The sequence below is a fragment of the Elgaria multicarinata genome, chromosome 18, assembly GCF_023053635.1.
Source record: "Elgaria multicarinata webbii isolate HBS135686 ecotype San Diego chromosome 18, rElgMul1.1.pri, whole genome shotgun sequence".
In the NCBI taxonomy this organism is placed as follows: domain Eukaryota; kingdom Metazoa; phylum Chordata; class Lepidosauria; order Squamata; family Anguidae; genus Elgaria; species Elgaria multicarinata.
The window spans coordinates 23,385,249-23,398,553 of record NC_086188.1 but is presented as its reverse complement, the minus strand read 5'-3'; the positions used below and the strand labels follow the sequence as shown (position 1 = coordinate 23,398,553).

General features: G+C 49.5%; 1 protein-coding gene across 4 annotated transcripts in view; it reads right to left on the bottom strand.

Moving 5' to 3' along the window:
• Positions 1–308: 308 nt before the first annotated feature.
• The window catches only part of PATZ1 (POZ/BTB and AT hook containing zinc finger 1), a 33,531-nt gene continuing 20,534 nt past the window's right edge, over positions 309–13,305 (bottom strand). For 3 of the 4 annotated variants that reach the window (XM_063144131.1, XM_063144132.1, XM_063144133.1), the window contains 3 exons: positions 12,833–13,004; positions 5,733–5,870; positions 309–2,015 (listed from right to left, as the gene is read on the bottom strand). In XM_063144131.1, the coding sequence (XP_063000201.1) occupies positions 1,597–2,015; positions 5,733–5,870; positions 12,833–13,004 (729 nt within the window). In that variant the 3' untranslated portion in view covers positions 309–1,596. The remainder of the gene's footprint in view (positions 2,016–5,732; positions 5,871–12,832; positions 13,005–13,305) is intronic. The other variant, XM_063144134.1, reaches the window with a different exon arrangement.

Sequence of the window (13,305 nt, the reverse complement as noted above, 5' to 3'; positions counted from 1 at the left end):
GGCAGCGGTGGTCGTAGTGCAACATTATATGTGCACCAATTTGGCTTACCAGTTTCACTTTGAAGAGCGGGTTGAGGCTGGTTTGCAAACCATGGTTAAGCCAAACCATGCTTGTTCTCAGCGAATGCAAATGGTGGCTAGTGCTGACATGAAAAGGAGATTTCTAGTATGATTAAGAGACTATGAAATGTCATGCCTGCAATAGTGCAACATCTCTTGCTGAATAACGACAAGGCATTATAAAAAACAGAGACCCACACCCACACCCAAGAAATTAAAATAAAATAAAAAGACAAAAGGAAGGGGTAATAAAGTAACATTCTAACTTCTTTAATGCAGTCCAATCCAATTATTATTTTCTTGCTTGAAATCATTCTGTAAATTCTATATTTATTTGCACTAAGCAGGTTGGTGGTACAGAAAAACGTAGCATCTCACTGAAAAAATTAATCTTCCAGGGTCTTTATGCATCAACCAACCAAGAGTGCACTGCTGTTATTTTTTTTATTTTTAAACCACTTCTTTCCTCCCCCCACCCCTTTCTTCCATTTTGCATAACTATATTATCCCATAGACTTAAAAACAATCAACTAGCCAAGTTATTAATTATGATACATCTAAAAAAATTAATACTAACCCTAACATGACTGCTGCTTTAAGAGCTCTCTGTATAATTGCCTCGGAAGGGCTTCTCAGTAGCAAATCACTACAACAGGTCCTAAAATCATAAATGCAATAATAATGATCATAATCATAAGAGAGAGAGAGACAGAAAACCAAGAGCAAGTTTTTGAAGATTCAAAAAATAAGCAAGTAGCACAACTGAGCAGGATGGTCTCCCGGCCAAGCCCCGGTCTGCAACTTGGGGGGGGGGGGGCTGCTGCTTGCGGAAGTGGGGGTTCGCGCAGGAGAACGGGGGCTCGATTGCACCACAACTGGCTTTGAATTTGGTGGCACCAGAGGGTGGCGGCAGCGTTTCCCCACAACACCTTGACGCTTGCAAAGTGTTTTTGCTTCTTTAAAAACAAAAATGTTATTTATTTAAGAAATTAAAAAATTACTTCTTCTTTTGAATGAAAATGGCTCCTCTACGTACTAGATTCCACAGGGCGTGTTTTATGATGCTAATATGCAAATCCTAGAAAAGGGTCGTGAGGCAGAAAGAAAGGAGAAAGGACACAAAGACATCTAAGTTCTCTGCCAGATCAAAAGAAGGGCTGCTTAAAATGCCCAGGCCAGCATCTCTGGTGTTTCTTTCTGTTGTGGGCTTCCGAGCCGTGTCATCGAAAGACCGGCTGGTCGCCGGGCAAAATTCTGCCCGCACTGCAGCCCCAAAGATCACCCATCCATCCATTCATTGCCATGCAGGTAGCTCACAGCTCGTCAGCTGATAAACAATCTCTGTCCAGGGACGTTTTAGGGGAGGGGAGAACGGGGAAGGGCGAGAACCTATAAGGAATTCAAACAAACATCTTCCCACTACAAAACTGGATTTCTCTTAGCTCCCCCACATCATTCACAGCCATCTGGTAGTTTTACATTAAAAAAACCCCAATAAACCCCAGACTGCTGCTTTGTTAAAAGTTAAAGCTGGCCTCATTTTCCATCTGGCCCCATCGGTTGCTGGTCGACCTCTGGATCCACTAGAGAGGATGCAAATGCAGACTGAACAATCTGAAACCCAAACGATTCCAGCAGAGACATGTTCTGTTGGGGGGAAAAGGGGGACCCCAGCGCAGGGCCCAAGTCCCCTAATGGGGCTCCCAGGGAGCGGACATGGACTTTCTGTATGTGTTTGTTGAGATAGGACTTGGATCTGAAAAAGCTGCCACAATCAGGACAGGGGTACTTCTTATCTCCCTCAGACTCCAATTTATTTTTGGCGACCGCCATGTCGCAGGAGAAGGAGCCGTTGGCATTCTGTTTCTCGGGAGTCTTGAGGTCGCTGGCATCGGAGAGATCTCCGTAGGAATCCGAACTCTCAATCTGGTCCGAATGTGAGCATTTCTGGCCTTCTAAGGAGAGAAAGAAAAGGCACGTTTTTAAGAGCCGGGGGAACCCTTGGCCTGCATAAGATCACCCTCCGTTTCCCCAATATGACCCTTCTGCGCTCTCTCTTGCATGCAACTGGTGTATCTCGTCATTCAGCAAATCCAGTCACCAAAGTTATGACTGGCCCACAAACACTTTCAGGAGTCTGCTTGCCCTGACATATTTTACATGAGTCGCAAAGCCGACTCTTGGAGAGCGCCCCTCCCTAGTCAACCTGAAGACAATGCTAATGTGCTCCAGGTGACCAGGCAAAGGACTAGGTTCAAGCCCGGGCTCAGCTAGATCCAGTTAACATATCTTGGGATTCTGCTTTTGGCCTAAAGAACTGCAGTGACACGGGGGAGCTCTAGAAAATGCCTTCAGCATGCACAAAAGGCCCTCATAGATGTAAATCCCAGACTCACTGAGCACTACAAAAAGCCTCTCATTACTGTGGATTCATATACGGAAGCCGCTTCCCCAGCACTGAAGTGCAGCTATCATCGCTGTGCGCAAGAACTGTATGAAAATGCAAGACACAACAAGGGCACAAACCAGTTTACAAGAGAGGAGCAGCAGTCCAGCAAGCTTCAGCCAGGGGAGCAAGGACAGGCCTGTTTGCCTCCGTCTGGCACGGCCTAATGCCGCTTTCCTCAGCCTGGTGCCCACCGGACGCACTGGACTGCAAGGTGGCCGTCGGCCGTGCTCGCTGGGAATGCTGGGAGTTGCAGTCCAACACATGTGGAGGGTACCAGGTTCGGAAGACTGGGCTAATGCAAGGGTGATGCTCCAACCTGGCATCAGAATGCAAAGCTGTTTGGAAAAGCGGTGTGCGATACCCTTCCTGGAATCCTGTTGCAATCTCCGGATGGGGTGCCACATACAGAGAGTGCCACAGACCCTTCATTACCAAGCTATATATATTCTCTGGCTCAAGAGGAAGAGTCACAGAGAGATCCGACTGCATCTCAATCCTCCAGGTTCCACTCACTCAGGTCAAATTCACATCTCTGCAATCGTTTGAACATAAAGGAAGCTGGATTCCATTTCCCACCGAAAGCTAAATGTTGCCCTGCTTGGAAAGGCACAGTCAAGAACTCTCGTGATCCCCAAAGCCACACAGAACGTAGCAATTGTCTCCCACTCTTATCACACGAACTCGAACCCAGAAGCTGCTCTCCTTCTGTCTCAGCGCCCTCCCGGGGAAGCCCCATTGGCAGCAGCAGCACAACCGCCAGCCAAGGGTATGAAGATCACTGGAGGACAGAGGAGCCCTCAATCCCTCCAGAACACCCACAGCTTCCCCTTGGGATTGGCAGTTCCCCGGGGTGTAACCAGGGACCTCGTTCCCACTGGCGCAAGGATTCTACCACTGGTGGGAAACCTGCTCTCATTGTTGCGCAAGGGTCAAGCCCAGTACTTGGATTCTGCTTGCCCAAGCTGTTGCGGAACGCTTTGCATGGGCCGTAGCGCTAGTCTTGGTGCTTGCACTAGTACTGCTAACAGAACAACACCAACTCTTGCAATTTTTGCGCTAGCATAATCTCTGGATATAACCCAGAATCAGCACAACTAGCGCAAGCCACGCCTACCCAAATGGAGTCCTCATGAGTTGTGCAAGGTGTCGTGCAATGGTTTGCAGAAGTGGTTGCACAACACACTGTGCAACAGCCTGTGCAACGGACAGCACCAGCAGAACCGAAGTACTGGATCTGACACTTGCACAAGGACTGAAAGAGGTTTCTGCAAGCAGTGGAGGCTTTGTGCTAGCAGAATGAGACCACGGGGTACAACCTCAGGGGGACTCATGCAGCTGAGGGCTTGCAGTGGAGAGTCCAAATGAAACTTGAGAACTTTCCCTTATCAAATGTACTCATTATATGTCAATTACTTTGACCCAACCAGAACAAAGACAGTAAGGACAAAAGAACTGGGGGTGGGCAGCAAGACTCTTTCCCTAAGTGGAAAATCCGAATTGTATCCCCTCCTCCTCAAATGCACTGATTAATCTGAAGATGCAATGAATTGGGAAGATCTCCTAGGAAGGTCACATGGAAACGGGAGGGGAATTTGGTTGGGGGGCAGGCGCTGTCCAGGGGAGCTTCCCCAGAGACCAGCTGTGTTGGACACTCACTCTGCCGGCCTTGATGGCATGCAAGACCTGCCAGGACCACCTCCACATGTGTGTAAAGTTAGGGGGAGTAGGAAGCCAGCGTTGCTTTAGCCAACACCTTCCGAGCCAGAATTAAAACCAGCAGCAGCAAGACTGAAATATTTAGGCAGTCATGACATCCATTACGTGATGTTTCCCTCAATCTTTCCCTAGTAAAATCAGAAACTGGGACCCAGTTCTCACGGAAGGAATCAAGGTGTGTCTGGGCTGGCCTTCCCCGACTTGGTACCCTCCAGATGTGTTGGACTACAATTCCCATAAGCCCCCAGCCAGCATAGCTGCCATAGGCCAACACATTTTATTTATTTATTTATTTATTTGTTGCATTTCTATAGCACCCAATAGCCGAAGCTCTCTTGGGGGCACCAGGTTGGGGAAGGCTGATCTGGTCTGTAACCCTTCAGACTGCTGGCTGGGGATTGCACGGCCGACAGCAGCCTTCCACCCTCACCCCACCCCTCCACACTCAGAAACTGGAGGTTTTCCACGTGGAGATAATCCTGGGTATGGAAACTGCTTCCTCAACTCCCATCATGCCATCCTCTGCCTGCAGTCTGGCACAGCCCAGATGTGTATGGACCACCTCAGTGGGGAGGAGGCCTGCTAAAGTTGTGAGCCTCCATCACTCACAGCCATTTTTAGCAGGAATCAATGTCTAAGCTTCTGAATTCAAGACCGTGCCCAAGACGTCAAAAGTATGAAGAGATAAAGTGGGCGAACGGAGAGCTTCTCCACAGCATCTAGAAAGTCTAAGGCTTGAGTGGAAGGGGTTATTCCCCTTCTTCCTCAAATAAGGCATCCAGGGGCTTCTTTGACCAAAGTTATGGAAACGGAACTCTGCAAGTCTTTTTCAACATTTCCTCAGGACCAAGTTTTCACATTCAGCAAAATGGAGCCATGACGTCTGCCCTGGACAGGCCTCTTCAGGTCAGAGGCCTGGCGTTGTGTTCCTAGAGGCTCTCTCGCTGGGAAATTTAAAAAGCTCATTGCATGGAGGGGGGTGGGGTGGAAAGCCCGAACATTTCGGGGGGGGGGGATTTCATCCTGAAAAATTCCCTCTTCACACACTGTATGACTAACCTATGGAAAACTGTGGTTAACAAACGATAGTTTGTTGCCATGGCTGGATGTGGGTTGTCGTATTGTGTGAACCCAGTCACAGCTGCAGGGGGCAGTTATCACACTCATGCTCTTGTGGATTTCCCAGGGCTATTTGGGGAAAGCCCTGGGTTCTGGAGGACTTTGCCTGATCTAGCAGGGCTTTGCTATGTTTCAGATGCTAGTCCTTTCCATGCAGTGAGGGCTTTGGGGGTGGGGGTTGCCCACGAAAGCGCATTCAGACACGCAACCCTCTGCTTGCAGCCTGAAGTGGGAAGAAGCAGGGGCAACGCAGCTGCTGTTTACAGCGGAACTTGGACTCCCCTTTGCCCCCACCCATCCCCGCTCGCCCACCTTCTCACACCCAGCACCCAACACCACAAAGTCCTACGCCAAGAGACGGAAAGTGCAGAGCAGGGGGGTCGCTTGCCTTTGATGCCATAGGTCCTGACGCTGTGGAACGCTGCTCCCCCATTCGGGATGGGCTCCGGGTGCCTGGAGACCTGGGGAAGGGGAACACCGTGGTGGGTTTTAACATGGACCTTTAAGTAGGAGGCAGAGGAGAAACCTAAACAAGATAAAAGGAGATGAGATCCTGCCACCAGCACAGACGCGCCTCTGCCTTTCCCCAGGTTCCTGTCAGTTGCTTCCAGATCCTCTCGGGTCCTCTGAAAGAACTTGCGGACACGCCAAAATAAGATCCGGACACCGCCATACTTCTGACAGAGGCATCAAAACGTGGGCACCAAACCCGGAAATTGCAGGCGGGGGGGGGGGGGGGCGGGGAGAATGCCCTTGCATGGGAGTGCCCCGGGCTGAGGAGACATGTTACAGTGGAGGAGAAAGGCTGCAGAACTCACATTAGACTGACAAGACTTCTTGTCTCTTGCAGAAATCACATGCTAATGAGGTTTTCATATTATTAAGTCACCTGACCAGCTCCTAAAATAGCCCATAACCTACTCAATCTAGCTTGCAGAACTGGGCAGGGCTGAAACAGGTCCAGAGAGCTTTCAGTATGTCAATACTGGTTTGGCAGCCTGGACATTTAGAACCTGATTCAACTGTGCTGAGAACATGCTGCCTATTCTGGTGCAATGGGGGGCGCTGGAAACGAGGAGCAGGGCAGAAACACTCTTGGACAGGGGAGTGGAGATTTCCAGAGGAGAAAGCCCAGCAGATACAGAAAGGACGCACCAGACTTTATACCACATTCTTCAAAGAATGCTTCTGAACTTAGTCCAGAATTGCTAGATTCCTCCATCATCGGAAAGGCCTCTCCCCTTCACTACAGAACAGCCCCCACACGTACAGACACACACAAGCTGATGCCATTGCCTGCTGTTTGCCATTAATGCATTTTTTGTTTGAACAAAAGTGCCAAGGATTATAAGATCCTTTATAACTGTTGTAGAACTGGAAAAGGTGCAGAAAAGGGCAATTAAAATGATCAAGAGGCTGGAGCAATTGCCCTATGAAGAAAGGTTACAGTGTTTATGGTTTTTTAGCTTAGAAAAAAGGCAAGTAAGTGCATGTAAGATGTGTATATATTCATGGAGGGTGGGGAGAAAGTGGATAGAGAGACATTTTTACTCATCTCTCATAATACTAGAACCCAAAGGAGCCACCCCATGACGCTGAATGGTGGGAGATTCAGGTGAAACAGAAGAAAATACTTGTTCACACAGTGCAGAGTTAAACTACGGAATTCACTCCCACAAGATGTCATGATGGCCAAAGTGACTGGCTTTAAAAGGGGATTAGACCAATTCACGGAGGAGAAGGCTAGTCATGAAGCTACCTCAACTATCCATGTACGCTGGGGGTGGGGAACACAAGCACTCCTGACCTGACTGTGGGCTTCCAAATTGGGGCATCTGGTTGTCCACTATGTGAACAGAATGCTAGACCTTGCAGGCCTTTGGTCCTATCCAGCACGGCTCTTCTTACGGTCTTAGGGCCAGCCCAAAAAAAGTTCCTCTCCTTTTCTACAGAGAGAAAGCCACTCCAAAATAATGTTACTCGTCCAACATTCTTATTTCAAATGCATCTGAAATGAATGGTACGGAATCAATTAATTTCTGTTTCTGCAGTCAAAGCCCCAAAGCTGTGCGTTTCAAAAACCTTGACTAAGGCAGAATCCCAAGACAAAAGCAACACTGGGGGTTCCTAATTGTTGCTGTTCTGAAATGTTTAGATCGTGTTGACAAGTCTCCGCAAAGCTGCAGCCCTTGTGGGTGGGGCGTTGCCCGTGCACGTGGGCTTGTGCAGGTGCAGGCAAAACCTCGCCCGTAGCCACATGGCATCCTTTTGGTTTTGGAAATTTATAGGCACTGATGTGGATTTTTTAAAATGTAATTTACTTATTTGTTATACATATTTATGCCTTGTTTTTCCCCATTTAAATGTTGAAGTGGCATAGGACAGCCTTTCCCAAACCTGTATCCCCCAGATGTGTTGGACTACAACTCCAAGCAGGGGGATCCTGGGTGTTGTAGTTCAACACATTTGGAGGGCACCAGGTTGGAGAAGGCTGGCCTAGGGTAGTAAGAAAACAAAGGCAGGCAGGAGCTGACCGATTTCTCTACAGCTAGTTGTAACTTGTTAAAAGTCATGCTTTGCTTTTATGCTGTTGGGGCGTTTTCCCTATCCGGCCAGCCAGCCCTTCCTGCTCTCGGTCTTCATCACCGACCTCCTGCACCAACCCCCTGTGGCGTTCCGGAACACTTTAGCTACCCGACTGTCAAATAATATGGAGAAACAGCATCAGAAGTTGGCCTGTACAACAAAAGTGTTATATGCAGAACTAAGCACTAAGGATGGAGTTCTTGGTTTAAAAAACAACAAAGGAAAAGGAAACATGCAAAGAGCTGGGCAATACTGCCATTTCAGCCGCCACCAACTCACGTGTTGCCTTTTACTCCTGTGCCATGTTGGGTTTTAACGGGTTGGTCTTATTCTCAGGAATGTTTATTGTAATATCTGTGGTTTACTGTGGTGTTCAGCTTTCTCTCTGTTTTACTCCGACCAACTGTTTTAGTACTGCTTTATAGTATAGAATGTATTTTATTATTTTAAATGGTTTTAAAATTGTTTTTCTTATATCCTGTACATTGCCCCGAGAAAGTCAGCCTACTAAATATAGGGAGTAAGTAAATAAACACATAAAACAGATGTTTTCCACACTGTCTGGCAGCCTTCCCTGACCTGGTACTCTCCAGATGTTTTGAAATACAACTCCCAGAATTCCTGGCCACTGGCTGTGTTGGCTGTTGGGAGCTGAAGTTCAAAACAACTGCAGGATGCCTGGTTGGGGAAATGCTGCTGCACGGTAAATCTCTGTAACGTTTTCTCCTAACACCTCTTCATCTTCACACAAAAAAGAAAAGAAAAGTGGACTTCATGCTTAAGCCAGTGGTGTGCAACCTGTGCCCTGCCCTGCCCAGGGCTTTTGCTACAGCCTCCCATGGATGCCCTAGCCCCTCCGTGCAGCCAATGGCCCCACTGCTCGTACTCTCCACTCCCTCCTCCAGGGACCTTCCTCCAGACCACTATTTCCCCTCCATGGCTAGCAGCGAGAAAAAAGCCATCCGAGACAAGAGGCGTGCTGGGCTGTGTGCGTGAGCTCGTGTCACCGGGGCCCTCCAGGCTAATCCCCCCTCCACCAAGCCAACCGCATCTCAGAGTGAGCCCGGTGCTGCAAAAGCTCCACTGTGCATTTCTGTTTGAACATTCTCACGTGCCGCCGCCGCCGCCGCTGCCACCACACCAGCAGCCAGGCCAGGCCAAGAGCGCTCTCCCCAGATTGCAGGGCCTCGGTGGGGGCTGAGAATGTGCGCTTGGCTAAGGGCACCTGATGAACTCGTGACAGTGGTGAGACAGGGACTGAGGCTTCCTGCTCCACAACATCAGGCTGCTGCAGCTCTCTGACGAGAGGATTTTGGCAGCATGTAAAACTCTGCACATGCAAGATTGGGAGGGGGGAGGAAGGATGTGGCAGGTAGATGGGGTGGGTGGGAGAAAGGCTGATGAAAAAGGAACATAAAGGAAGCTGCGTTCAACCTGCTCTCTGATTTCTAATTATATAGTTATACAATTAGACAGTTATAACTGTGGTTTTATAGGCAACAGCCAAAGGGAAGAGACTTCCTCTGTGACATGCCAATCGCACACATTCCCTTTAATCGTTGCCAGCAGGCCGTATTTGCAAAAAAGGCTCCGGGTCTCCCCATTTTCCTTTTGCCAAAGCTGGTGCTTCTATTATGTCAAAGGGCAGAAAACACATTTTTTTTAAAGTAACAAGAGAGGGAAGAAAATAAAAATAAAATTGCTGCATAATCTAAACCCTGAAGTCTGATCATGCCCAATAGCTACATCAAGCTAAAAATAAAAACTCGAGAGAGAAGAACATTTCTTAAGGACTAGCCAAGTCACACTTGGAAAACAGAAGAATGCCAGATTAAAGCCCCGCCCACCCACACAGACACTTCACTACCTTCCCCAACCTAGTGCCCTCCAGATGTTTTAGACTACAACTCTCAGCATCCCCAGCTATGTCCTTTGACCCCAAGATCTGTGGTGCCAGCTTGGTCCCCCGTCTGGGCTCCAGGTTGCCTCCTCTGCCCTAGGTAGCGACAGCCTCTCCGGTCCTTGGGGTTGAACCCTGCCAGCCCAAGAAAGGGGGCCCGGATAGGGGGCTTGGCTGGCCTACAGAGCAGTCTTATAGGGACACAGGGACAGATCCCCTCTGCTCAAGGGCCAAAGCCAACAACCCCGTGGCAGCACATTGTTTGATCCACCTGAAAGGTTTTGCCCTTCAGAGATGCTTTTTGCTCCCATTGCTTTGGAGACCCACTTGTTTTGAAAATTCCTGTTAAATGAATGCCTTGCAGCAGGGTTGGCTGACTTCCCCCTTGCAGGCCATCTTTTGGGGGCCGCATGTCCTTGGTGGTTGGGCTCTCCCCCTCTCTCTTTCTGCCACCTCTTCCTCCTTCCCACGCAGCAGGCAGCCAGGGCAGGAGCAGTTCTCTCTTGCCAGCGGTCTCAACTGACGGCATGCAGGAGGTTTTGCAAGCGAGGCGGAGGGCCACAGGCTGCCAATTCCTGCCTACAGGCCCCCTTAGCGTTAGCAAGAATTTAGGTGGCGCAATTGACGGAGCGCTGCCAAAGGGTCTCCTAACCGTACGACAGCAAGCGTCTCCTCCGCCAAGCTCTCTCTTCCAAGCGCTGCTTTATCCAACAGGCATCTTTCCCCACATAGAATTGTTTGGTTCAGCCGGCTAATTAAACCCAGCCTGCAATTTAAGCTCAAAACATTACAATTTGTATGCAGCAGGAAACCTTGGAAGAGATCTCTCTGTGCACAAGAGGACGGAATCCAAAACGTATCCTGACCAGCCTCCCTCCCTCCCAGGCAAGATGGACTGAAGAAGCAGGCAGAGAGGAAAATGGGGGGTGGGGAGCCACAGTGGCCTTATCTGGCGGCTGGTGATGTCCCTCTTCATGGCAACCCTTCTGAGAAGCAGGGGGTGGGGGTGCGGGTGGGGGTGTCTCCGTTGGTGAATACGCAGAATCCAAACTTTGAAAAACCTAAGATGTGCCAAAGTTTACTTCCCCCTTCCCCACAGATGTCCTATTCAATTTGAAGACGTATAGAAAACCAACCTCCATGGACAATACAACCCACAATTGACTTAAAATGCAAGAGGGATGGCTTCTGAGAATGTGCAGAATGCACATTCCGGCATGAATGTGCAGGTACGTCCTGGCGACCATCATAAAAGACTGAGGCAGCAATTCTGTGCATATTTACTTAAGAGTAAGCATCATTGAAACTAATAGGAAGTATTTCTGAGAAAAGACACCCAAGATTGGGCTGTGAGCAAAAGTTCCGTCAATAAGTCCTGGCTACTTCTTACAATTTGTCAAAATTTCCCCTTATTCTCTATCTTTACCAACATTCCCCATTATTTTCAGCCCTTTTTGTTTGCAGCAGGAATACGCATGAAGTAGATCTGTTCGGCAGAAGTGCAAGAGAAGCCCTTGACTTTGGAACAGCCAGTTGGATGATCAGGCCATGTTTCCCCAAGTCAATCAGCGATGAACAGAACCGCTTAAAATGTTCAGCCAGATCCCAATAGGGCTACAAGAGTGGAGCAGCGCAAGGGGGCTTAAGTGCAAGCAGGAAAGCTGTCAGGCTGCAACGTGGTGCTTTGGGTGCACAGCTGCAGGCTGCTTGTCCTCCCTGCAGCGTCCAAACTTGAGAGGTTCCTGCCTCCTTCTCCTTGTTCCAGCGAGCCCTGGTCTATGTAGCGCAGGACTGTCTACTTTGGCAAAGGCTCTCCTGGGCCGCAGGTGGAGGCTCAGCCCCAGCGAAGCAGGAGCCTTTCCCGGCTGGAGATACCAGGGCCCTTCCCCAAGGACCTTCTACCTGCAAGTCAGGTGCGCTGCCCACGGAGCAGAGCCACCCTTTTTCCTCGCCCTCCCCACCACCCATCTTTCGGCCCTGCCCCCCACCCCACCCGCAGTTCATACACAAATAAGAGCCCGATTCCCACACACAAGAGTCGGAAACCCCTTCTCGAGACCCAAAGATCTGTTTCCCACTGCTCTCATGCACAGCTCTTACTTGCTATTTGAGCTCGGGGTCTTTACTGCAAGGTCTCCTTAAAAACGTTTCTTTGTGCTTAAGACTGCAATCTTAAGCACACGTACTAAGGAATCCAATTGAACTCTGTGGGACTTACTACCAAGTAGACATGCTCAGGGGATCACACTGCATGCTAATGATCCTAAGCCCACTTTCTGAAAGGGGCTTCCACTGAAATCAAGTCACAGGTTTGGGACTGGGGAGTTGCCTTGGGGCAGTTTCCCATTCTACCTCTGGTAGAATGAAATAGACCCACATCTTCAAGGGCGAAGGGCAGGCACAGGTAGTACCAAACAACCCCAGCCCCTTCAAAAGCCGCTTTGCTTCGCTCACTCTCGTCCTCCTCTTTTGCCACTCTGGAACAGCTGCCCCCATCCTGTCTCTCAGATTGGAAATCCCTAAATCTGAGGAACAGGATGAAGCACCGTTCCAAAATGGAGAGGAACTGGCTGCCAATTCCAAGGGTCTCCCAGATGCTCCGTTTTTTATACTTGAAGGAACAAGCGCCAGTTTCTAGCTATGCGCTGGGCCATGCGTGCGCCGGCATTGCGCCCTTCCCCATGTGACCACGCAACCTTTGATGACTGGCAGCTGGACCTGCCAATGGTTTCCACAGAGAAGTGTTGCGGACGAAATGACAGGAGAGTTCATGCTGTGGTGACTGATCTGGGACGGTCCATTTTGTGCACAGGTAATTTCATCACTGGGCCAGCAAGAGATGGGCGAGTGCCCGGAAACCAGCCCTAAGTGGTACATTGTTTGCCACCAAAGCCAATAGCAAGAAAGAGCAACATCTGCTTCTGTGTTTCTTCTTCGTGGAGAAGGCATTTGTCAGCTCGAGTCAATCCCCCCAGCCCACTACAAGCAGGTGTATTCATTACCTCTGTTGCAGATGGTACAGAAGTTGCTGGGCCCTTCGCTGTGTTTCTTCAAGTGATCGGCCATGTATGCTGCCCGCAAGTACTTCCCGCAGACCTGGCACGGAACTTTGTCTTCATGGCACGCAAGGTGTGAGCGCAGCCGGTCACGGGTGGCAAAGGAAGCGTTGCAAGTCTGTGGACGGCAGCAGAGCTGTGTTAACCCCACACTCACACCTATCAAGGTTCATTAGCGCTGGGTGAGCCCCAGTATAACAGCTCCGCACACAGCAGATAGGCACAAATGACACTGGAATTAATTCTGTCAGAGGAACGAGAGGAGGAAAACAAACAGCTCCCTGGACAAGCAGAGGAGGCTGCTCCTAACAGAAAAGCATCGGGACTTGATCCAGCTGGTCCTGGAGGGACCCCCGTCATGTCCAGTTAAGCTCTCTTGTTCATTTAGCCAATGCCACCCACCACGCCAGAGCCACTGG